This window comes from Apus apus, chromosome 8, assembly GCF_020740795.1.
Source record: "Apus apus isolate bApuApu2 chromosome 8, bApuApu2.pri.cur, whole genome shotgun sequence".
NCBI classification, from domain to species: Eukaryota; Metazoa; Chordata; class Aves; order Apodiformes; family Apodidae; genus Apus; species Apus apus.
Genome location: NC_067289.1, coordinates 26,262,897 through 26,284,867, shown reverse-complemented (window position 1 = coordinate 26,284,867; position 21,971 = coordinate 26,262,897). Strand labels below are relative to the sequence as shown.

Sequence of the window (21,971 nt, the reverse complement as noted above, 5' to 3'; positions counted from 1 at the left end):
CCGGTGGCTCTCTAGTTTATTCCCTAAAATACTGCCTGGAGAATGAGCAGACCCCCTCGGTGCACAGCATAACTGACTAGAGGATTTCTGCTTTTCGTCTTGTCCCCACACGATGCCTGTGGCCACTGGCAGAGGTGCCTGGGGCACCTGGCCTGGCCCTGCTGGAGCTGGGGACACGCTTGGGCCCTGCTGAGCTGCTGCCGCCACCTCTCCCTGAGGCTGGAGCTGGTTTTTCCTACATCCCCCTTTCATCTTTTTCCTCCAGAGACAGACCCTTTTGACAACAGCAGCCTTGAGTGTGGATAAGAGGATTGTACCACAGTCTCTGATCATTTGCTTGTTTAGGTCTCTAGTTTGAACTGTCATTATTAAGGGCTGTGTCACACCCAGGCTATGCTCACTTATTTCCCATTTAGACTAGACAATACATCTTTTGCTGGACAGCCATGCAAATGCTCTCTGCTTTTATCTACTGGTATGTTTTCCTAAATCAAGGAGTTTCCTAGGGATCTGTTTGAGCAGAGCTTGACTGGCCTGGATGCTGCTTTGCCAGTAAAGCTGTGAGCACAGCCAGCAGGGATGCAGTGGGAGTGGGGTGAAGAAAGAGGTGTTGCTATTACAGACAGGTATCAGTCACAAGCCCACATGTTTCTTCCTACCAAAACACATCTGGAAAATTTGATCTGCTGTAGCAATACCCATTTTTGGCAGGGCTGATTTTACTGAGGTAGCAGGTTGGTGTCTGATGGAGCCTGTGTGAGTGTCCCCACACTGTGCCACACAATGACAGGCAGTCCTGACCATGCTTGCCTGTGACACAGCCCACATGCAGGGATGTGGCTCTGGGCATCCAGCTGCTCCTTCTCCCATCGCAGCCTTAGCCCTGGCCTTGAGCAGGGAAGTTTTTCCGTCCTTATTTTCTGAAACACCAGTATCTTGGAATAGGTGAAAATGCTGAAGGCAGGCAGGGGGCACCCTGCATGACTTTGTGGGGACGCTGTGTACAGGGAGAGCAGCACAAGGAGGTTGGTTTGCTTTGGGAATAGCGAGGGGCAGGAGGTTCCAGGACACTCCAGCAACCTGCAGTGGCAGCAGTGTGGGGGCTCTGTGGTGGGATGTAACACCAAGGGTAATTGCTGGATGGGCTTGCTCTGGATTTTCATGTGCACGTTTCATTTGGCACCCCATTCCCCCACTGTGAGAGGGGCCTTCTGCTGTCTCAGCTGGTCCTTTCTGCTGACAGGGCTCTAAAAAATAGGCATGATACAGGCTCTTCCCTCTAAGTTGATGTTTTAGGATTGCCTTAAATGATGAATTCAAGCTGTGAATTGGGGTGGGTTCACTGGAGGACAGGAGGGCTGGCTGACAGATCAGTAGATGCTGGTATCTGAAGATAAACACTGTGAACTCTTGCCTAAGCCAAGGGTGAACTTGGGCAAGAACAGGGCACAGAGCATGTTGGAAAAACACAGCCCTGCTTCAGCTAGACATTGGTGTGGGAGAGGGTTAAACATTCCTCAAATACAACAAAATAAGACCCAAAATAAGGTGTGTGTCGGGGGTGTCAGGCAGAGGAAGTGTGTCTGGGGAGCTCAGAGAGGCTTCTGGGGAGGGTCAGGGAGCACAGGGCTTTGTCCCCAGCCCTTCCCTGCCTGGGCTTGCCCTTCCCCTGTTGCCTGAAATTCTGCTCCTTTACCCACATTTTGCCTCTCAGCCTCTGAAACTAACCCTGAGAGAATGAGTAATCTGAGCTTCAGCAAGGAGAAGGGGGTGACCTGTCCCAGGCTGAGGAGGGAGACCATGGCTGGATTTCTAAAGTACCTTAATATTTTGGAAGTGCCCAGCATGGTAGTAAAGAAAATATTTGCTAGATTGACTAAAGCTGCCTCCTCTCTGCATGTGGGCTGGTGCAACATAGGTCAGTGTTCAGTCTTCGTGCTGTCTGGTCTTCCAAAGGCTGCTCCACCCCTGAGGGCTGCTTGGTGTGAGAGAACAAGTGGGGCTGCTGTGTCCCACCTGGCAAAACTCCAGCAGGAGAAATCGCATTTAGACGGAGCTTTTTACCTTTTCAATTTATCTCTACAGCAGGGCTCTTAGTGCTGCACCTGTTCTTGTTACCCCCTGTGTGTGTGCCTGTGCTGCTAGTGTTTCCTTAGTGGAATTATTATTACCTGGTTCTGAGCCCACCCTGTGTGGCAGTGACTGTCTCTGGGAGATGGATAGAAATCTCTTCATCCAGAGAACAGCAACAGTTAAATCTGGTCTTTCAAAAATTAACCAGAAGCTCTGTAAAAGATTGGACTTTTTTTCTGCCCAACTGGTGGTTGTGCAACTGGTTTGGTGTGTTAGTACAGAAGGAAGGATGGGGTTTTGCCAACACAGGTGCCTGCTATTGCCTGAGAAAGGCCAGTGGGCTCCACGCTGCTGTCCCCTGGTCCTGGCTGGTGGCTCTGCACCCTGAGCCATGGTTGACCAGAGGAGCTCTAGCTCTGGAATATGCAGTACACCTTTTTGCATTCCAGTGTCACTTTGCAGCAGCCCTTGGTTCTCAGGGCACATTCTATTCCTTGTTCTCCAGGGGCCCTGAGCCCTCGTGCTGGCTGTTGTTGCAGAGGGCAGGAAAGGGGGTAATAGTGGGATGGAGGTAGGAGCTGTGATGTTAGACCTGGGGTTGAAGTGCTGGCTCAGTTGGCTCTGAGCAGCTGAACACCTTGCTGAAGAAACATGTTTTCTTGGGAGGTGCCTGGCAGAGTAACCTCTGTCCTGGGAGATCAGCTTGGAAATCACTGCCTGGCTGGGACCCAAGGAAAACATGGGATTAACTTTACCCTGCGTGTGCTGGGGTGGAGCTGCTGGGAGCTGGGTCGGGCAGTGCGGAGGAGCCGGGACCGCGCGATGGGAGCCAAGCTGCTCTGCCTCTGCCTCGCCTCTGCCCTCCTTGCTTACTACCTCTACACCCCTCTCCCCGAGGACATCGATGAGCACTGGAAAGTGATGCTTCTGGATGCTAGCTCAAGGACCCTGTGGCACATGGTGAGCTGGGGAGGGGCAGTGGGGATGGTCGGGGGCCTGTGGCTGATAGAGACACAGCGACGCCTCATGTCACACCTCCCTGTAGAACAAACTCTGGGTTATATTCCAAGTGGTGGTCAGTAGTGGCCGGAATTAACACTGAATTCACTGTAACTGATTATAAAGAAACTTAGATTTAGTTGTGCAGTCTTGAGAAAGCACTGTTCAGAGTATGGGAATGTGCTGTGTAATGGGACAGGGCAGGTATGGGCACACAAGGTGGGGCTGCAACCTCTGCTCCCCTGCAGCTGAAACGTGGCTCTTTCCATTTCTCCAGTTTCTCAGATCTGGTGTAACAAGTTTCTTTGGAACCTGTATATCAAGCTTCCCCAGGACCTGCTTATTGACCTTCCTTGGAAGTGTTGCATTGGGCAGCAGGGAAAGGGAAACTAGTGTACTTCTTAAAAACCACTAGTTTTTGTGGTTTCATAGAAATCTACTGACAGAATGATCCTAAAAATTACACAGAGCTAATCACAGGGCTGATAACACTAGAGCATGTAGAAGTTAACTGTGCTCTCTCTCTGTATAAAACTTTTAATACCACTGTAGCCTTGCCTGCCAAAACCCAGTCCCTAGCTCGGCAGCACAGAACTGTTTTGCAATCCATACAGGCAGTGGTGTTACACCCCACCAGCAGTTCCATGGCAGTGTCCACTGACAACCTGGTCCTTGCATCTTCCCATGCTGTTTTTATAGCTGTTATATCCCTGGCTTCTGCTTCATTGCACTCGTGTTAGCCAGCCATTTCAAACACACTGTGTGAAAAAGGGGAGTGACACTGCTGCTGGCGGGCCCTCCTGGCCAGGAAGGTCTTCTCTTCAAGCACTCAAGAAAGCCCTGGCTGCCATGACATGGAGCTGTTGGAGTGAGTCAGCCTGGAGAAGAGAAGGCTCCAGGGAACCCTTAAAGCTCCTTCCAGTACCTGAAGGAGTTTATAAGACAAATGGAACAGACTTTTTAGCAGGCCCTGTAGTGACAGAACAAGAGGTGATAGTTTTATACTAGAAGAGAGGAGATTTAGACTAGGTATACAGAAGAAATATTTTACAGTGAGGGTGGTGAGACACTGGCCCACGTTGCCCAGAGAGGTGGTAGACACCCCATCCCTGGCAACATTCCAGGTCAGGTTGGATGGGGTCTGAGTGACCTGATCTGGTTGAAGATGTCCCTGCTCACTGCAGGGGGTTGGACTAGATGGCCCTTTCCAGGCTAAACCATTCAGTGATTCTGTCACTCTCTATCCCTATATTTGTGCCACCAATGTTCTTGGCATCCTGAAAGACCTGGCTGCCTTGGCTTCTGGAGTTCACCACTGCAGCAGCTGTTTCTTGGTTTTGAGGGAGCTGTCTGAAAAAACAAGGCAGTCTGGATCACTGAGCAGACCCTCCTGTTGGGCATCAGAAGCTTTCAGCTCACCCTGCCTTACTTCACATTCTCTGTTGTGCCCTTGTTATCCTTCATGCCTGTGTTTCCAGTCACTGTCCTAGCAGTGACAAGTGGTGGTGACCCCTGGGCTGCCCTCCAGCCACCACTGCTGAGCTTCCCATGGAGGTGATGGAGATCAGGGAGTTGAATAGCTCAGGCTGGACAGTGTGACAGGGCCAGAGAGTGACTTTTCCCAGTGAGCAGCATTTGGCTTTGCCTTCTACAGCAACTGGACTGACTTGTACAGAGGATCAAAAGGCTTAATGAAAACCTCATCTGGGAGTAGCTGAGGCTGTGTTTCAAGTCCTGCTTTCCTTTGTCTCGGGCTTTAGGCAGAGGTTGTTGACAAGCTGGGGCTGATGGACCGCATGGAGTTTCTGATGCTGTTCCTGTCTGCTGACTATGTCCCGCCCACGTCCGATGAGAACATCACTGTGAGGGACACGGAGCTCAGCAATGTCCAAGTGCGCCTCTACCTGCCCAGAAAGCCCTCTGATGGACTGAGAAGGGCAGTGCTCTACTTCCACGGTGGCGGATGGTGCCTGGGACATGTAGGTGAGTTCTTCTGTCAGTACCTGGGATCTGTGCAGATCTCAATGCTGTGTGTTGCCTTTTGGTTTATGGGAGAGGGTGATGGAATTGGTGTTGCACCAGTTAAAATGCACCAGTCTGGGAGAGGTTGGTCAGCATATCTTGAAGTGGAAGACAAAGGATCTGGTTCAGGGCTCTGCTTCTCTTGTGTTTTATCTGCAGCCCTGACTGGGTTATGTAGTGTCAGTAGGGGAAATGGACAAAAACAAGTGTCTGAATAAAGAAAATAACATCCACGTGGGGGTAGAAATCAAACGGAGATGCAGAGACTGGGGGTTCCTTGCTTCCCAGAAGCTTGACTCTCAGATGCTTCCTCATACCTCTTGCTTGGAGAAGGGCAGGAGGTATTTACTGTCCCCTGAAATCTATTTTGGGGAGTTTTGCCATATCAGAAGGCATCTATAACTGCATCTTTATTTCTCATAAGCATGGTCCCAAGAGGGTGAGAGTGTGTCTTTAGTTCTGTTACAGTTGTGCTGTTAGTGCTCAGCTGATGCTGTGTCCTTCCATGTCATGCCCAGAGGCTTTCTAAAGCACTGTGGTTCTGTGCTTCTGCTAGTTCATTTTTGTGGCAGTGATTTCTCTTCCCTCCCAGACATGTTCCCCCCTTGAGCACATTCTCTTTGTCCTCCAGCGCTTACATAAATGGACAGAGTGATCATCTGGGCCACCACCCAAACTGGCACTGGAGGTGCAGTAGATATGGCTGGAGTTCCCAACAACCAACGCATACCTTGGGCTTAGTTGTAGGGCTGCTTTTTTCAGGGACAAGGAGTCATAATGTTTTCCAGGCAAACTCTTCAGCTTCAGTGTGGAGGTGTCTGTGTAGCTGGGGGCTTCATCCAGCCCCTCCTGTGCTTCTGGCTTGTTATTCTCTGCCATGAAAGCTGAGCCTCCAGGACCTCATTGTGTAGTGCTCAGAGGTGTAAATAACGTGGTATTTTTCACCCTTTGGGTAACATTCAAGTGACAGTGGGATTACACCTCCCAGCCTGTGTGTCTGGGTAAAGCAGCGTGTGTAGAGGCGCTGGGCTGCTGCAGAGCAAGGGCTGGGGGGAGGTTTGGAAAGTCCCCTGGGAGCTCCTGCGGGGAGGAACATCCTGTGTGTGTCCCTTCTGTGTGTGCTGTGACATGTCCTCAGGGATTCCTGTCATTGCAGGCATGCAGACCTATGACCAGGTGAGCAGGTGGACTTCAAACAGGTTAAACGCCGTCGTAGTGTCAGTCAAGTAAGAGATTGTCCTTCTGCGTGGGATGAGGGTTTGGGATCAATTAATCTCATCTTGCACATTTTGATCATGTGCTCTCCTGCTAGCTTTGAGTATTTGTAAATGAAAAGTCTCAGGGTTGCAGGGGTGAATTGTGGGTGGTTGTTTTGGATGCTGCTTTATGAAGCTGGGTGTGTAACAAAAATATTGGATCATCCAGGATAAATAGTTCCCATAAATAATAATATACTCAGTATATTATTATAATAACCACTCAGTAGCTAGGGCAGAAACCAGCAACCAGCCTTCCTCTTTAGAGCCAGCAGGAGGTAACCCCCTTGTGTTTCCCCCCACCAGTTACAGGTTGGCACCTCAGCACCATTTCCCCACACAGTTTGAGGACGTGTACGCGGTGACCAAGTTCTTCCTCCAGAGAAGTGTCCTCGCCCAGTACGGGGTGGACCCCGACCGGGTCTGTGTTGCAGGAGACAGTGCAGGTGGCAACTTGGCTGCAGCTGTGGCACAACAGGTAAAAAACCAACAGTCTTTTTTTGCTAGCTCAGAGCTTTTTTGTTTTGTTTTGTGTCGGTTTTTTTTCATTTCATGAACTCTTGTAAGAGAGTGAAAAAACCCTCTGCCCAAAGCCTGCACGCCTCCAAAAGGTCTCCTGTGGTGGGTGCACATGGGATGTCGTGCAGGACTGTCCACGCGGGCTCTGAGCTTCCACACAAGCTCACCTGAGCCATTCAATGGCATCAAAGTGGCTGTGATGTCCTCCAGACATTTACACCTTGAAGAAGGCACTCAGCCCTAGAATTAGGGCTTATCACTCTGTCTTCAGGCCCATTTTGACTGGTTTAGGTATGTTGTTTGAAAAGGGAATTCTAGCAGTTTGACTTACACAGATGTAAATAGCAGCAAAAAGAAAAGGACTAAATGTTGAAGTGTCATTGGATCCCTACCTTTGAAAAGCTGCCTTTGGGTCTGTGAAATAGTCAGGGTGACTTTGGTGCTGTCTCAAAGTTCTTTGGATTGTAATGAATCTCATTTGGAGAGGCTGGGAATTTGCTGCAGACACTGAAGGCAGAAGAGGAGTGACAAGGTGGAAATGTGTTAGTGCAGAGGGGGAAAGGCTGATATACAGAAAATGTCAGTGATTCATCATGTTTTATTTCTTCTCATGTCTAAAATGCACAGAATCGTAGGCGTTTGAGTTCTACTGCCTCAGGAGTAAAAAACCCAGCAGATGGCTAAGATCCAAATTGTGTGAAATGATTAGAGGAGTTTCAGAAACCTGCAGTATTTAGGCTATAAGAGTGGAAACTTTCTATAGTCAGCAAAAGCATTTGTTACTATTTTGGAAAGCATCAATGCTTCAAAAAGAATATTTCCCAAATATTGTTATCCTTCAATCTGAGAAACAAAATTAAATTATATTTGATGTTTGACAGTTGTTAATATGAATTTATAATTTCTTTAATCTGTCCTGGTTTTGTTGATAATCTTATTTTTCTTATGTTGTAAAAAGTGTGTGTTAATTCCTTAAAGATCATCTGTCAGTGTAGGAGAAGAAACACTTTTTGACTGACTTCTTTTAATTGTTTGATTCTGCAGCTATTGGAGGACCCCGAAGTTGAAACTAATCTCAAAGCCCAAGCTTTGATTTACCCTGCTCTCCAAACCCTGGACCTAAATTTGCCATCTTACCAAGACAACGCAGACAAGCCTGTACTCTCCCGGTCACTTATGGTCGGGTTTTGGAGCAAGTACTTCACAGGGGACCCGTCTCTGCGGGAAGCGATGGCTGCCAACCGGCACGTCCCGGCGGAAGCCAGCCACTTGTTCCAACTTGTCAACTGGAGCGCCCTGCTGCCCGCCGAGCTGTGGGGACACCACAGCTACAGGGCTCCTGTGCCCGGCAGCCCGGAGCTGGGGCGGCGGTTCCCGGGGTTCCTGGACGTGCGGGCGGCCCCGCTGCTGGCCAGCGCTGCCCGGCTGCGCCGCCTGCCCCGCACCTACCTGCTCACCTGCCAGCACGACGTCCTGCGGGACGACGGCTTCATGTACGCCACGCGGCTGCGGGCCCTGGGCGTCCCCGTCACGCACCACCACGCCAGGGATGCCTTCCACGGGGTCTTCTCCTTCAGCTCGGGGCCTGCCCAGCTGGCCGTGGGGCGCCGGCTGGTGGACGGGTACATCGAGTGGCTGCAGGAGAACCTATGAGTTGGGAACGCTGCCCACGTGCGGCTGGGGGGGAGGGAGGGATTGCTGCTCTGCTGTCCTGTGCTGCCTGGGCCTTGCTCGTCTGCTCGGGCAGGAAAATCGGTCTGATTCTAACCCAGAAGTTCTTCCAGTGCTGTCCTGGGAGTCAGAGCCCCTGGGCTGCCCCAGGGGTTCTGTGCTGCCCAGGTCAGAGGTTGGGGTGCCCAGCCCCGCCTGGCTCACCTGGCCCTGCTGCCAAGGCCAGCAGGACTCGCCCTCTTGACTCAGTTGCTTCTTGTCCCCTCCTGTTGCAATGTCCCAGCCTCAGCCTGTGCAAACGGGCACTGGTGTCTCTGCCTCTGGGCAGCCTCGTGCTCCCTGTCCTTCTCCCACAGGAGACAGAGTGAGGCCCAGCAGCCGGTTGGGCAATGGGCTGAGCAGGGACCTGGCAGATCTGTGTGCTGCCCCTCTCCAGCACAGCCCAAGGGAAGCACCTGAAGACCACACAGGACAGCTGGAACATGGCACAGATGCTCTTCTGTTATTGGTTTGCTTTCTGTTTTTTCCTTCTTAAAAAGCCCCTGTCTTGCTCAGCATTTACTTTCTTCAATGCCTGTACTGGAAGAACATGGTGCAACAGAACAGCACCGGGTATTCATGAAGATCCTGGCCTCACAATAGCACTGCTGCATGCTTTGTGCTCTACTTATTAAATAAGCCATGTCTTGTGTTCTAATTATCCTTATAATTGTTCAGCAGTTTTTACATATGAATTTTTAAAATTAGCTTAGCAGCTTTATAGGCTTGAAAACAAAGCACCACTTAGCTGTCAGCCCCGAGCAAATGCCCTCTGTAAATGGGTTTTATATATAAACCTGAAACATTTCTGATCGGTGCATGCACAGGTTAGTTGCCCGTTGGTTTTACACTGACCACAACACACCACAGGCAGGTACTTCTAGCATCCTGGATTGCATAAAAGATACTGAACCTTCAGTTCTGGTTTGGGTTTGGGGTTTGTTTTGTTTTTTTTCCCTCCTGCGTGTGCAGCTCTAGGCCAAACGCATATGGCATGGTTGCTGCTTTCCTTTTTCTGCTCCAGTCTTTCTCCAAAATACACAGCAGAAGATGACTTGCTTAAGAGAACATTTGGAGGGGACAGTGATTGTTTGTGTCAGAGGGGGACATGCACAAAGCCTGGATCCAAAAGCAGGCATATATATACACATACACCTGGAAGGCAGTAGAAAAATTCATGCTCTAGGCAAAAGGATGCTCTCCCCAGCCTGTCCTGTGTGCTCCTATGGGACTCTGCTTGGAAAAGAAAGTAAATGGCTTTTAACCACTAGGACCTAAACATGAATTATTGATTGGACTGTGCATGCTTTTGATTTAATTGCTAAAATAAATTTTCTGGAGCAGGAAATGCTTGGTGAGGCACAAAATGAGACAGTGAAAATTACAATATCAGTGTTTCTGGCAGGAGCAGCAGAAGCTGTGGTGAACAACTAATTTACCAGAAAATTGTAAAAACCACCCCAAAAAGGCTCCATTTAAGGGTTAACCCCTAAAGCTGTTTTGTTTCAGATATTCGTACTAAGGTTGTCCAGAAGTCCCTAGCTAAGGGCTCCCCAGCAGAAGACAGCCCATCTCCATCCTTTGCCACCAGCCTGGAGAATCTGGAGCTGCCTGGGATGGCCCCTCTGACACCCAGCACGGTGCAGGGCACCTGCCTGGCAGCAACAAAAGCTGCTGCAGAGGGACCCTTTCACTTGGGTGCTCCGTATCCATAAGCCTGCAGGAAGACAAGGTAATCCCAGATGCCGGCTCACAGGGCTGAGAGCTTTGCTGTATCTCCAGCCTCAACGTAATCCAAGTTGAGAAACCTGTGCTGAAACAAAACAAGGCTGTGCAATATTTGGTGCAGATCCTGGTGCCCGGCAGGAGTCCCTGCACCCCCGGAGAGGCAGGGCAGGTGGGGCGGGAGGTTCGTGTCTCTACTGCCCTCTTACCACTTCTTTGAAGCTTTACTGCAGCGTAGAACGAGAAAGGCTCCATTTTTCAGACGCTACCCTCCAGTGCAACAGCAACTGCCTGAGTGAGCAAAATCTTTAAAATCTGGTATATGAGGAGCCAGTATTTATCAGCCACATGGGAAATTTTAAAGCAGCTTCTGTGATACTTAAAGATTAGCTGATTTGTTGGCTTTATCTTCAGAGAAAAGCTAGGATATCTTTTTATATCCCAGATATGAGTAGAGCGAATATTCACTAACCTTAAAGTACATCACAATAAAGGGGAGGGAAGAAAAAAAGGTATTTTTTAGAAGCTGAACCATGTTTATTTCTCCTATTTGCAAATAATCATTATGATATTCAGATGTTCACTGGTGTGTATAATGGCCTTGCATTTACCTCCTCTGCTGGGCTTATTCAGAAAGCCCTATTGCACTCAGCTGTCTTTTGTATTTTATATTAAAAAGACACACAAATAAGTGTTTGATATGTGGTTTATGTTGCAGCAAATGCCCTTTCCTCCTTCTCTTCATGGGAGGTGGTTGTTGAGAAAAGAGCTTTATTGCTTTTGGGGAGCGATAGAAATCCAGGTGTTGGACTTGTTGAAATGTACATTATTAATGAAGCTCTGTTCTTTCCAGGGGAAAAAAATAAATAAATAGAATAACAGCGGCAATCTCATGTCTGTCCTCATTTTCAGGCCCTGCATATAGTTAGCACAGTTCCCAGTAAGGGAGGGCAAAGTGCCGTGGTAAACTCGGTTCAAGCCAAGCTAAACTGTTCCCAAGTTCTGTTTCTAAGCCAGCTCTGCCTTGGGAAGCTTCTGTAGCCAGTTTTTCCAGGAGAATGCTGTGGGAAACAGTGTCAAAGGCTTTACAGAAGTCCAGGTAAGTGACATCCACAGCCCTTCCCTCATCCACTAAGTGGGTCACCTGATCATAGAAGGAGATCAGGTTGGTCCTGCAGGATCTGTCTTTCATGAAGCCATGCTGGCTGGGCCTGATCCCCTGGCTGTCCTGCATGTGCTACATGGTGGTACTCCAGATGATGTGTTCCATAACCTTTCCCAGCACTGAGGTCAGCCTGAGGATCCTCCTTTTGGCCCTTCTTGTGGCCCCTAGATGGAGATCACATTTGCTAGTCTCCAGTCTACTGGGACCTCCCTGGTTAGCCAGGACTGCTGCTAAATGATAGAAAGCAGCTTAGTGAGCACTTCTGCTGTGTCCCTCAATGACTCATTGCTATCAGTCAAATGCAAATACATCATGATAAGTTGTTAAATATGCATGATTCATGTAATAGGCCTCTAATATGAATTGACTAATAGGTATTTAATGGCAACAAATGAGCCTGATTCCAGTTGCATTTCTTCTTCAGAGCCCACAGGACACTGAAGAACCCATTGAATTTAACAGGATCAATTTACAGCCAGAGCCTGCTCTCATCTCCTGGTTTAGTTCAAAGTGGCTGGAAGCTGTGGGATAAAATCTAGGCAGCAGCATTTCACCAGCTTGCCTGAGAAATCCTACAGACATCTGTAAAACAGAGCAGAGAAGTTCTGCAACTCCGGGGCTGCTCGGATGGACAGTGGCTGCAGGAGGTTCTTTCCCAGAGGAAGGGTTTCTGCTGACAACGCTCCTTGACAGGCCAACAGGCTGCAGTAAGTGTGTTCCTGGGGGGTTGTTGGAAAGAGGGCTCCCAGGATTGGGGTGAATTTTCCCCTGCCAAGTCACTAGGGACATGTATCTGGGGTCAGGAAACTGTGTGGGTGGCCAAGGGTCCCTCTGCCCTCCCACCCTTCTGGCACTCACTGCTGCCTGGGGCTCCTGTGGGATGCTGGAGAAAGCAGAACCCCTTCTGTTCCCCAGGGCACCTCGTGCACCCTTGGAGCAAGGGTGCTTCCACCCCTACCTCTCTAGTGTGCCCCTACCCCAAAAATGTCTCTTTCCTTCCTTCTGCACCTGAATCTGATCTGGAAGGTTAGGCTTCTGTAAGCAAATGCAAATGTCCAATTTACTACTTGTGTTAATCTGTTCTTTCAGCACAGCTGTCTGTGAGAGACCTTGTGTTCTCCAAAGCCCTTTCAGCCACCCTGGGGGACAGGAGGGGTAGTGAGTGGGTCTGGGGGCGTTTCCCAAGCCAAGGCTGTGGGGCAGCTCCACGAGCTGCTGCCTGGTGGAACAGCCCCTTTCAACAGCACAATTTGGTTTGAAAAATAAATCCCTCTGCCTCTCAGTGGGATAGGGGAAAAAGTCCTGGTTCCCCACGTGTGGGAAGGTCTGTGAGGAGCATCAGCACTGGGTGAGTGAAGGTTCCTGTGGGAAAACAGAACTTGTATTGTGCTTTGTTTTAACTTTCTTGGAAGGCAAGATGAGCAGTGCCTTGGACCCAACAAGTAGGGTCATTTACATCTGTTAGGGAGGACAGGTCCAACTCACTGGTTGGGAGGGATCCACCCGGTCCTTGTCTGCTTGTTGGCACACCCAGGTGCCACACATCAAGGCTCCATGATCATAAGACTGTGCAATAAAGGCCTTGATGTTTGCATGTGGAACATGCCCTGGGCACTAACAATACTTGAATTTACATACGAAGCAGGCACTGGGCATCTCCTTTGCCTTTTCCCTAATTATTTCTATAATTGGTCTGTTAAGAACCAAACAATACACTAGTTATGACCTAAATCCCTTGTCAATAGGTGGTTAATTAGTCTTTGAATCCTTCCTTTGGGGCAAGAAGAGCATCTCCCCTGGAACAGGTTGAGGGGCCTGATCCTCTCTTCTTCCCCCTGGGCGGGGATGTGTCCTTAGGTAAGACATCACAACTTTCACCTTTTGGGAAGGGATGACAGCATCTCTGGGTGTATTGTCTACCTTATATTATTATTGCTGCAATATTAACATCTATTAGTAGCACTATTGTAGCCAGGCCAGTTATCAACAGCTGTGTCAAACTCATTACATCTGTTGCCTTAATAAATTACCTTATGTTTACATCTAACTACTTTGTATTTGCCGCTTTGATCCGTTCTCATGGTAAGCCTCCCACTTCTGACTCCAGGGACAGACAGACGTGGTTAGGTGGTCGTGCACACAAACACACACCATCCTTTAGTCTTAAACCACTGGCTAAGACCTGGGAGGTCAGGCCGGTACCCCCAGCAGCGTCTGCCTCCACCACACATCGATGTCACACACAGGGCTTTTTGTCTTCCTGTGACAGTTCCTTATTACCCCTGCTGGCTCCTGGTCAGGTGAGCCCAGGACTCTCCGGGTGCCCTGAGCAGACCTCGCTGCAAGATCGCCAGGTTGGCCCCGCAGGAGCGTTTCAGGTGAGATCCTTCCTCAGGGCCCGCTGGGGGGCAGGGGCTGCGGGCAGGGCGGCAGGGCTTTCCCTGCCCGGGCTGCTGGAAGGGGAAGTGCCCGTGCCCCCTCCTCCCGCAGCACTTTCCTGCCGCAAGGCGCGTCCCCCCGCTCCGCCCCGCTGCTGGGTGACTGAGCCCCGCTCCCCGCGAGGGACCGAGACACCGCGCCCCGCATCCCAGCGCTGCCCCCGCATCCCAGCGCTGCCCCCGCATCCCAGCCCTGCCCCCGCATCCCAGCTGCCATCAGGAGAGCCGGGGTCCCGCCATGGTAAGCTGTCCCGGGGGATGAACCCGCACCCCGCTGCTCCCCCGTGAGAGCATCGCCAAACCAGCCCCCGCGTTGCTTTGCCCTGACTGACTTTAGCACTGGTTAATCGGACTTTTTCTGACAACTACCTAAACTTATGTGCCTGTCACTGCGGTGAAGTGTTAATTATTGCTTGTATTTGGAGCCCTAGTGCCAGCGCGGGAGGTTTCGAGTTTCCTCCCCATCCCGCACAGCCCGGCGGGGACAGGCTGCACGCACCTTCAGCCCCTGTGGCACGCGGGATAGGTGTTTGCTGGCTGTAGCTGTAGGAAGTTTTGTACGTGCTGGACTTTATCCCGCCCCACGATCCACCGTGAGATACGGTGCTTTGAGGGCAGCGACCTGGCAAGAGCTTCTAGCCACCAGAGCAGCTTCCAACGCACCGGCGGTAACTGCATGGTCTGTGTAGACCATCATGAGCAGTGGTTGTGGCAGGCACGGTGCTTCTTCAGAGCCTGGGTTCAGCTTGATTGCAGTCTTAATCCGTATCTTGGTTTTCTAATAATTTGTTTTCCCCTGCTGTTTCGCTAGTTGTTTGCTGTTGTTTTTATAACTAGAGGCTCTGCTAAAAGCTTTCTTTACCCTGCAGTTCCCTGCAGGTGGGTGTGAGTGTCTTTGCCTGAGGGAGAGGATTGAGCACTTGGATTCTGCTGCTTCTTGTAGCATAAAAGCATTTTTTAAATCAACCTTCAGAAAGAAGGCAGAATTTGTCCTCGGGGAAGCTCATGCTTAACACAGCTTCCTAGAAAGCTTTGCTCCTTAAAGAGCAGGGATTGTGGTGCTTACTGCCCAGGGAGGAGAAGCTCTTTGCCTGGAGCCAAAGAGAAAATGCACCAGCAGAGCAGGAGGGTGGCAGCTCTGCCGAAGCTCTTGGGGATGCAACAGCCCCGTGGGCCTGGGGCTGTCCCACGGGACAGGCTCCCCTCTGTGGGGCTGGGCGTGGGGCACCCTGTTACACAGGGGGGCTGTGTTCAGCAGAAGTTATGAGCTGTGACTGAATAAATCATGCCCTGAGCTGTCACTTCACTGGAAATTAATAACAGAAGTGACAAACTTTGTGAATTTGGCTTCGAAGGGCCCAGTTACCATCAACATCGTGCAGTGGTTCAGTTCACATCATGAGCATGTGCTTTGCTGGCACTCAATGAGCTCTGAGCACCAACGTCAGAATGTGGCCCTATTGCAGGGTTTGTCAATTAGCAGTCTTGACTTCTGCTTCTGTGATGAGTGAGGAACCGTGGGACGGATGTTGGGTAAGAGGGAGGCAGATGACTTCCAGCCGGGGCTGTGGTGAAGTGGGGACGGGTGAGTTTCACTTTCCAGGCCCCAGCAGGTGGTGGCAGATGCCTTCAGGTGAGGTCTCACTTCAGTTTCCTCACATGGGCCTTTGCTCGTGCAAGTTTTCCTTTTGCTCAGTAGTTCTGGTCAATACGTGTAAGTAGAAATCCTGTGTGCATCAGGGATATTCTTCGGGTTCAAGCCTCTGCTTAGTGCACGAGCTGTAAGGAACCAGCGTGTGATACTCACCTATTACAGCAGCAAAAAAGAAACAAAACAAAACAGCCATGCAATTACCTTTTACTAATTTTTGGTGTTTATATTTTCCCTTTTGGCTTTCTAGGCTGTGAACGAGACAAGTGGCTGTTTGGGGATGAACAGAGTCCTGGAAAAGTATTATCTTTCCACCATGTACAGCCTTGAGTTCATTATAGGCTGCCCTGGAAACATCATTGCTGTGCTTGGCTATATTTTCTGCCTGAAAAAATGGAAAAGTTGCAACGTCTACTTGTTCAATTTATCATTATCAGATCTATTATTTCTTTGTACTCTTCCAGTACTGGTGAACAGCTACTCCAGAGATGAGCAGGTAACGGAGATCAACCTGTGCCACAGCAACAGGTTCCTGCTGCATGCAAACCTGTACAGCAGCATCCTTTTCCTCACCGCTATCAGTATTGACCGCTACATGCTCATAAAATATCCCTTCAGGGAACATTTTCTACAGAAGACAAAAACAGCCCTTATCGTGTCTGTCGTCCTGTGGGTCGGGGTGATACTGGAGCTGCTGCCACTGGTCAGTTTCCTGGAGCCTGGGTCACCTGCCAACATCTCCAGGTGCCTTGATTACGCAAGCTCTGGAGACCCCGAGAAAAGCCTCATCTATAGCATGTTTCTGACTGTCTTTGGGTTTCTTGTCCCTCTGGTGGTCATGTGCTGCTTCTACGTGAAGATGATTATTTTCCTCACAAACAGGAGCGAGCAGCTCAGCTCCCCCCTGGCGCTGGAGAAACCCCTCACCCTGGTGGTGATCACCATGGCTATCTTCTCTCTGCTCTTCACTCCCTACCACATAATGCGCAACGTCCGCCTTGCCTCCCGAATCCCGGCCCTGAACGTGTCCGAGTGCACCAAGGATCTCATCAGTACCATCTACATCATCACCCGGCCCATTGCCTTCCTGAACAGCGCCATTAACCCTGTTTTTTATTTCCTAATGGGTGACCACTTCCGAGAGCTGCTGGTGGCAAAAATACGGGGTCTCTTTGGCAGGCTGACAACTACCAGCAGCCAAGGCATGAATCAGGAGACCTCTCAGAGTGGTAGACGGAGCCGGCAGGAGCTGTCCTAGGGAGAGCCCTCAGCAGCATCCAGTGCCCTCTAGACAGAACTTTGTGCTACGGAATGTGCATGAGCTGATCGTGTTCCTCTAAAATCGCTGTTACCTTGGTGTACAGGAGACCTCCTTCTGCTTCCCTGGCTGCAGCACTCCGGCAGCAATGTTCTGGACCCCATGCTCCCCCATGGCCTGGCAATGCTGAGAATAACAGATCATCCTGGTAGTTCCAAGAGGGAAAACGAGCAGCTCCTGGACAGCTGCTCAGTGAGCTGGAATTTCATGCTGGACTGGGTCTAGGCTTGCAGCAATTGTCAGGGCTCTAATTCACATGGCTGGAACAGTCTGGGGATCAGAGTTGGGACTTCCTTATGGAAGTGTTTGCAGACCCTGTGCCTCCTGGGAGCTCTGCCTTCCAGAATCCCTGACTGGGGCCATTCCCAGTTCCTGCTGCCGTGGCGAGGGCTGGCACCTCGGGCATGGCAGGTCAGGAGGGTGTGCGAGGGGCTGCTGGGGGCTGTGGGGGAGGCTGTGCCTGGGGTTTTGGGTGTATTTTTGTGAGTGCTGAAAGCCATGGGTTTGGCTGCTGGTCTTACAAGCATTTAATGGGACAGCACAGACATGTGCAGCCGGGCTCTTCCACTCCTTGATATTGAACGTGGATGCAGTTTGAAGAAGTAAAATTAAGAAAATCTGTCTGTTAAGTTCTTAACTGAGATTTGCCTTCATACCCCACTGGGACTGCTGGGCAAGCAGTCACTCTTCAAAATATAGATTGACTTAACTTTAATGTAATTATCTGTAAGTGTGAACAGAATGTGTAGCCTGAAGCAGATTTTGGACCTCATTATTCAAATTTCATTACCAGTTCCGGTAATGATGCAGGAGCTAATGAGAACCCAGTTCTCTGCTCAACATCCCTGAGGAATTGCTGCAGCAGCAGAACTTGTTCTCCCCTGGCCTTACCCCTGTCTGTGCTGTCCAGGGTCTCTCTGCTCCCCAGGCAGGGGGGAAGGACCCTGGATTCAGTTCAGTTGTGTCTCCTGATGTGGTGTCCATCTGTGATACTTGTACATGGTCCATTGGTACCTGCCTGATCATAAAATGGGTACCCTGTTTCAAAAGCACCTCCTTTGTGTTGAGTTGTCTGTTTATCTGCTATTTGACCTCTAGGCAACCACTGCTCCCCCCTTTTCCTGTTTGCAGCAAGTGCTGCTGGCCCACAGCTGGGCAGTGGCTCCTGTGCTGGCACAGCTGGAAGCAGCAGCCAGGCTGTGCCAGCGGGAGGAGTGGGGTGTCTGGGGCAGAATAACCTCAGTCATGACTGGAAAGCAATGTGTGCAAACCCTTATTTTATTTTGTTTTTTTTTTTCTCTTTATTTGCTTTGTAACAGATCTTTACACACAGATCACTAAATCACTCTGTCAGTGGTGGAAAAAAGATCCATCATGTGTGCCATGGCAGCACAGCCTGGGACAGATAAGGCTGTGCTTGAGTTTCCATTATAGATAGTACTTGTTTGGAAGATCCATTGTAGGTAGCACCCAAAGGCAGTAACTCAGCCAGGTGTGACATTGCATGTGGCCAGCCCAATACAAAAGGAGCTAGGAGAGAATTTCCACCATTGGGCCAAATATTCCCTTTTCAAAGTTGGAGACTAATACATTAAAGAGGAATTTTCTTCCAGGGAAAGCACCATGCAGCACTACAGGTACAGCTGGCACACGTTTAGCAGGCTCACCTTTGCCTTTTGCAGTGGCCAGAACAGGACTGTTCAAAAAACTGTGTATCTTCTAAAACTGCAACTACTGGGGGCTTTCCTCTTTTGGCTCACGAGTGGCTTCTTCTTGTGAATGGGCTCATGTGGGGCACAAGAGGAGCTGCTGGGCTTTTCTTTACGTGTGTGCATGTAGCTCCCAGTGGGCCCCAGTGGAAGGCAGGGCAGGAAAGAAGGAGGAGGTAGAAGAGAAATAACCCTCTCTCTGCCTGTGAGGTACTTGCCAGAACAGCTTGTGCAAGGCTGGGCTCAGGTAGCACTGCCAGCTCCCAGCTGCCTGTGCAGGAGGGCAGGGGCAGATAGGCAGCTCCCCTGGGAGCACTGGGAGTGTGATGGGATCAACTTAATCAGGCCTGGCTGGGAATGGTGAGCCACAGCCCACTCCTGAGGGTATTAGAAAACACACCTCAGCCCCTTCAGGGAGCCTGTGGGAGGGTGAGGCTTGTTGGGGGGAGGCAGCTGACCCTGCCCAGTGCTCACTCCAGCGCGCTCCTGCCCCTGGGTGGGCACAGGCTGCTCTGAGGTTGACACATGTCACAGCCACCATGGCCAAGGCATGAGGACATGGGTCCTGTCCCAGTGTTACCAAAGCAAGGTTTGTTTTTTCCCAGAAGCCTGCAGAAGCTCACGTTGCTCTGATGTGTGGAAGATCCAGGCTCAGATGTTCTCCTCAAGGCTGGCTTTGCTGGAAGAGGAGGCATCTCTGTCCTGGTTCTGCTGGATCTGGTGGGATCCAGCCCTGCTCTCCTGCCCAGGCTGGAGCTGGGGGCCCTGGGATGCCACTGCCCCCCCCCCCAGTGGAGACACAGCAGTGCAGCACATGGCAGCCTGTATCCAGGTGATCAACGGCCAGGAGGTGACTTTTCTCTGTAAACAGTGGGTAGTGTCAGCTCGTATGGATTAACACGTTCAATTACTGGGTTTGCTGTGTCCGCTGAGGTGAGCAGGGGCATCTGCTCCTTTGCACGTGCAGAACTGCCTGAGCTGCTGCCCTGTGCTTCACTCCCTGTCCCCTGGGCACCCAGCTAGGAACCATCATCTCTAAACGTATCCTACCTACCCATCATAAAAAGGGCACAAAGTTAGAAACTGGTACCTGTGCATCTTGGGGCTCTGCATTACTTAACAGAGCTCCCATCCATCACATCAACTGTTTTTTTATAACTGCTGCTATTATTTCTTTAGTTTGTGTAATCATACCATCAAAGGACAAGGCAAAAGACAAAGGCTAGCTAATTAAGAAATGGGTTATTAACTCCTTTAGCTGAAATTCTGAAGGGCTTCTATAGCTCTGATTTAAGCAGGATCAGGCTGGCAGCTGTTGAGCCCTTTTCTGTTTTTATGCAATTCAAGAAGGCTGTTCCAACATCACAGCAGCAGTTTCTCATGAAGCAGCAGCACCAAGGGCTGGGGGCAGCATCGAGCTGGGCCACAGGGGCAAGAGCTGCTGCTCCCTCCCACTGCACCTATTTTTGCCAAATTTCCACCCTGGTGAAAGTTGGTTTGTGCCTTGTATGATCATTTTCATGTTTCCTTCTTTTCAGTGTCTTCACTGCAGATGCTGTGGTCCAGCAGCTGGGCTTGTGGGCCACCTAAGCTGCAAGAAGAGGAACTTGGATTTTATTGACCATTTACTCTAAGACCAGCCATTGCTTAATCCCAGGAAATATTTTCTATTTAATAATACAAAAATACGTAATACCATAGGGTCACAGGATGACACAGGCTGGAAGGGACTACAGGAGGTCATCTAATCCACTTCCTACTCAAAGCTGAGGGGTCATCCAGTGTATCCACAGTAACTATGAAAGGCAAGTCTGATTGCACTCCATGGGAAGAATGAGATATAAACCAGATATAAAGATATATAGCCAAAATAAAAATCCATGCTCTTTCTTTAATGAAGCTGTAGAACCAATCTGTTCAGAATGGAAGAAGACAATGAATTATAAATATCAAGTAGTAGAGACCAGCTCCCTCTAGACAGAAAATGTAGCAGGGAACGTTCAGATACATCCTATCTATGCATCACCAGTGTTAGAAAGCACAGGAGTGAGGAAGAGATGGTGATGATCGTACTAAACTGCAGCTGTTGAAGTGAAGCCCCGAGGTAAGAAACCTCGTGCCCAGGCACCAGGGCTCAGAGCTTTGCGCCGACTGCGGCTGAGCGGGGGCTGAGCAGGAGCCCGAGCTCAGCCCCGGCTCCAGCCCCCAACCCGAGCTCCTCCTGCTCTCCTGTGGCTGGAACCTGCATTGCAGCAGCGCCGGGGCTGCAGCAGAGGCGGAACGAAGTTTGATGATCTCAGTAACGCCGTGTCTGAGCCTCATTTCATCCTGGTTAGCCGGGGAGCTGCCCAGCAGCTCCTCCACAACCCGGGTGGGTTTGAGACCCGCTGGGCTCTGGTCCCCTCCACCTGCTGAGACAGCCCTGGCTTGTTCCTTTGGTTCAGGGGCAGCCTCTGAAAGCCTCACCTCCTGCCATTTCCTCAAACCAGTTACGGAAAATTCTGATTGTTATGCGTTTTGCTATGGTGCTTCTGCTCCTGCAATTAAAAATAGCAAAACATGTGATTAAATAAATAAATAAATTATTCCTTACAGGAATTATCTTGAAAAAGAATAAATAGTCCGCAACATATTGAAGTTCCTTTCCAAACTGGCTGATAGTGAAGAGGACCCTTTTCCTCCCTCCCAAGTGACTCCCTGTGGATCTACCTGCTTTGCTTGTCAGGTCTTGGGTCTCAGATTGGAAAAACCCAGCTTCCCAGGCGGAATGCATCGTTCTGCCCAAACCAGCTCAGGTTCCAGCTCAGCTCCCCCAGCCCCCGTGCTCCCAGCTCCCAGGCCCCCGGCAGCCCCGGGGCCCCGCTTTGTGCGGCCCGGGGGGCAGCAGGACACGGCCTGGGGGGGAAGCCCTGCTCTCCTGCCCCCCTGCCCTGCGAGCTGCAGCGGCTCGGGTCCAGCCGGGGGCTTTTTTAGTTTCATTTTGCTTTGTCTTCCCTCATTTTGGGTGGGGACAGCAAACTGGGCCTGCAGAACAGGAACTCGGCCGTGAGTCAGCCTGAAAACAGTCCAAGTATGTTTTAGCAGCGGTAAGTGCTCTAAAAATAAATGTTCCGCGAGGAGCGGGGCCGGGCACGGAGGGTGCCCAGCCCTACCCCCTGCCTCCCCTCAGCTTCCCCTCAGCCCCAGGAGCTGCTTTTAGCTGCTGCTTGTGGGTGTCCAGCGGGTCCAGCAGGGGGAGGGACAGTGGCTTCGCAGGAGACTCATGGCTTCAGGGGAAGGGGCTGTGGGAGCAGGACCCCCACCCTGAGGGAAATCACCGCTGGGCTCCAAACCCCCCGGCAGAGCCAGGGGCTGGGAAATCCGGGAGTGTGTTCTTCATTCATTCA

At 50.6% G+C, this 21,971-nt stretch overlaps 2 protein-coding genes across 3 annotated transcripts; both read left to right on the top strand.

The window, feature by feature from the left end:
* The first annotated feature begins 2,793 nt into the window (after window positions 1-2,793).
* Window positions 2,794-11,192, top strand: AADAC (arylacetamide deacetylase). The gene is made up of 5 exons (XM_051626993.1): window positions 2,794-3,033; window positions 4,833-5,055; window positions 6,251-6,320; window positions 6,657-6,828; window positions 7,914-11,192. Exons 1-5 carry the CDS (start codon window positions 2,896-2,898, stop codon window positions 8,520-8,522), a joined length of 1,212 nt encoding a protein of 403 aa, XP_051482953.1. The 5' UTR covers window positions 2,794-2,895; the 3' UTR covers window positions 8,523-11,192.
* A 95-nt stretch (window positions 11,193-11,287) lies between these two features.
* Window positions 11,288-17,928, top strand: SUCNR1 (succinate receptor 1). 2 transcript variants are annotated; one of them, XM_051626996.1, is made up of 4 exons: window positions 11,288-13,326; window positions 13,739-13,847; window positions 13,960-14,148; window positions 15,809-17,928. In XM_051626996.1, the coding sequence occupies exons 3-4, from the start codon at window positions 14,146-14,148 to the stop codon at window positions 16,814-16,816; spliced, it is 1,011 nt and encodes a 336-aa protein (XP_051482956.1). In that variant the 5' UTR covers window positions 11,288-13,326; window positions 13,739-13,847; window positions 13,960-14,145; the 3' UTR covers window positions 16,817-17,928. The 2 variants fall into 2 exon arrangements, with proteins under 2 accessions (XP_051482956.1, XP_051482955.1); XM_051626995.1 differs by lacking the exon at window positions 13,960-14,148 and having other exon boundaries at window positions 11,288-13,847.
* Window positions 17,929-21,971: the final 4,043 nt, after the last annotated feature.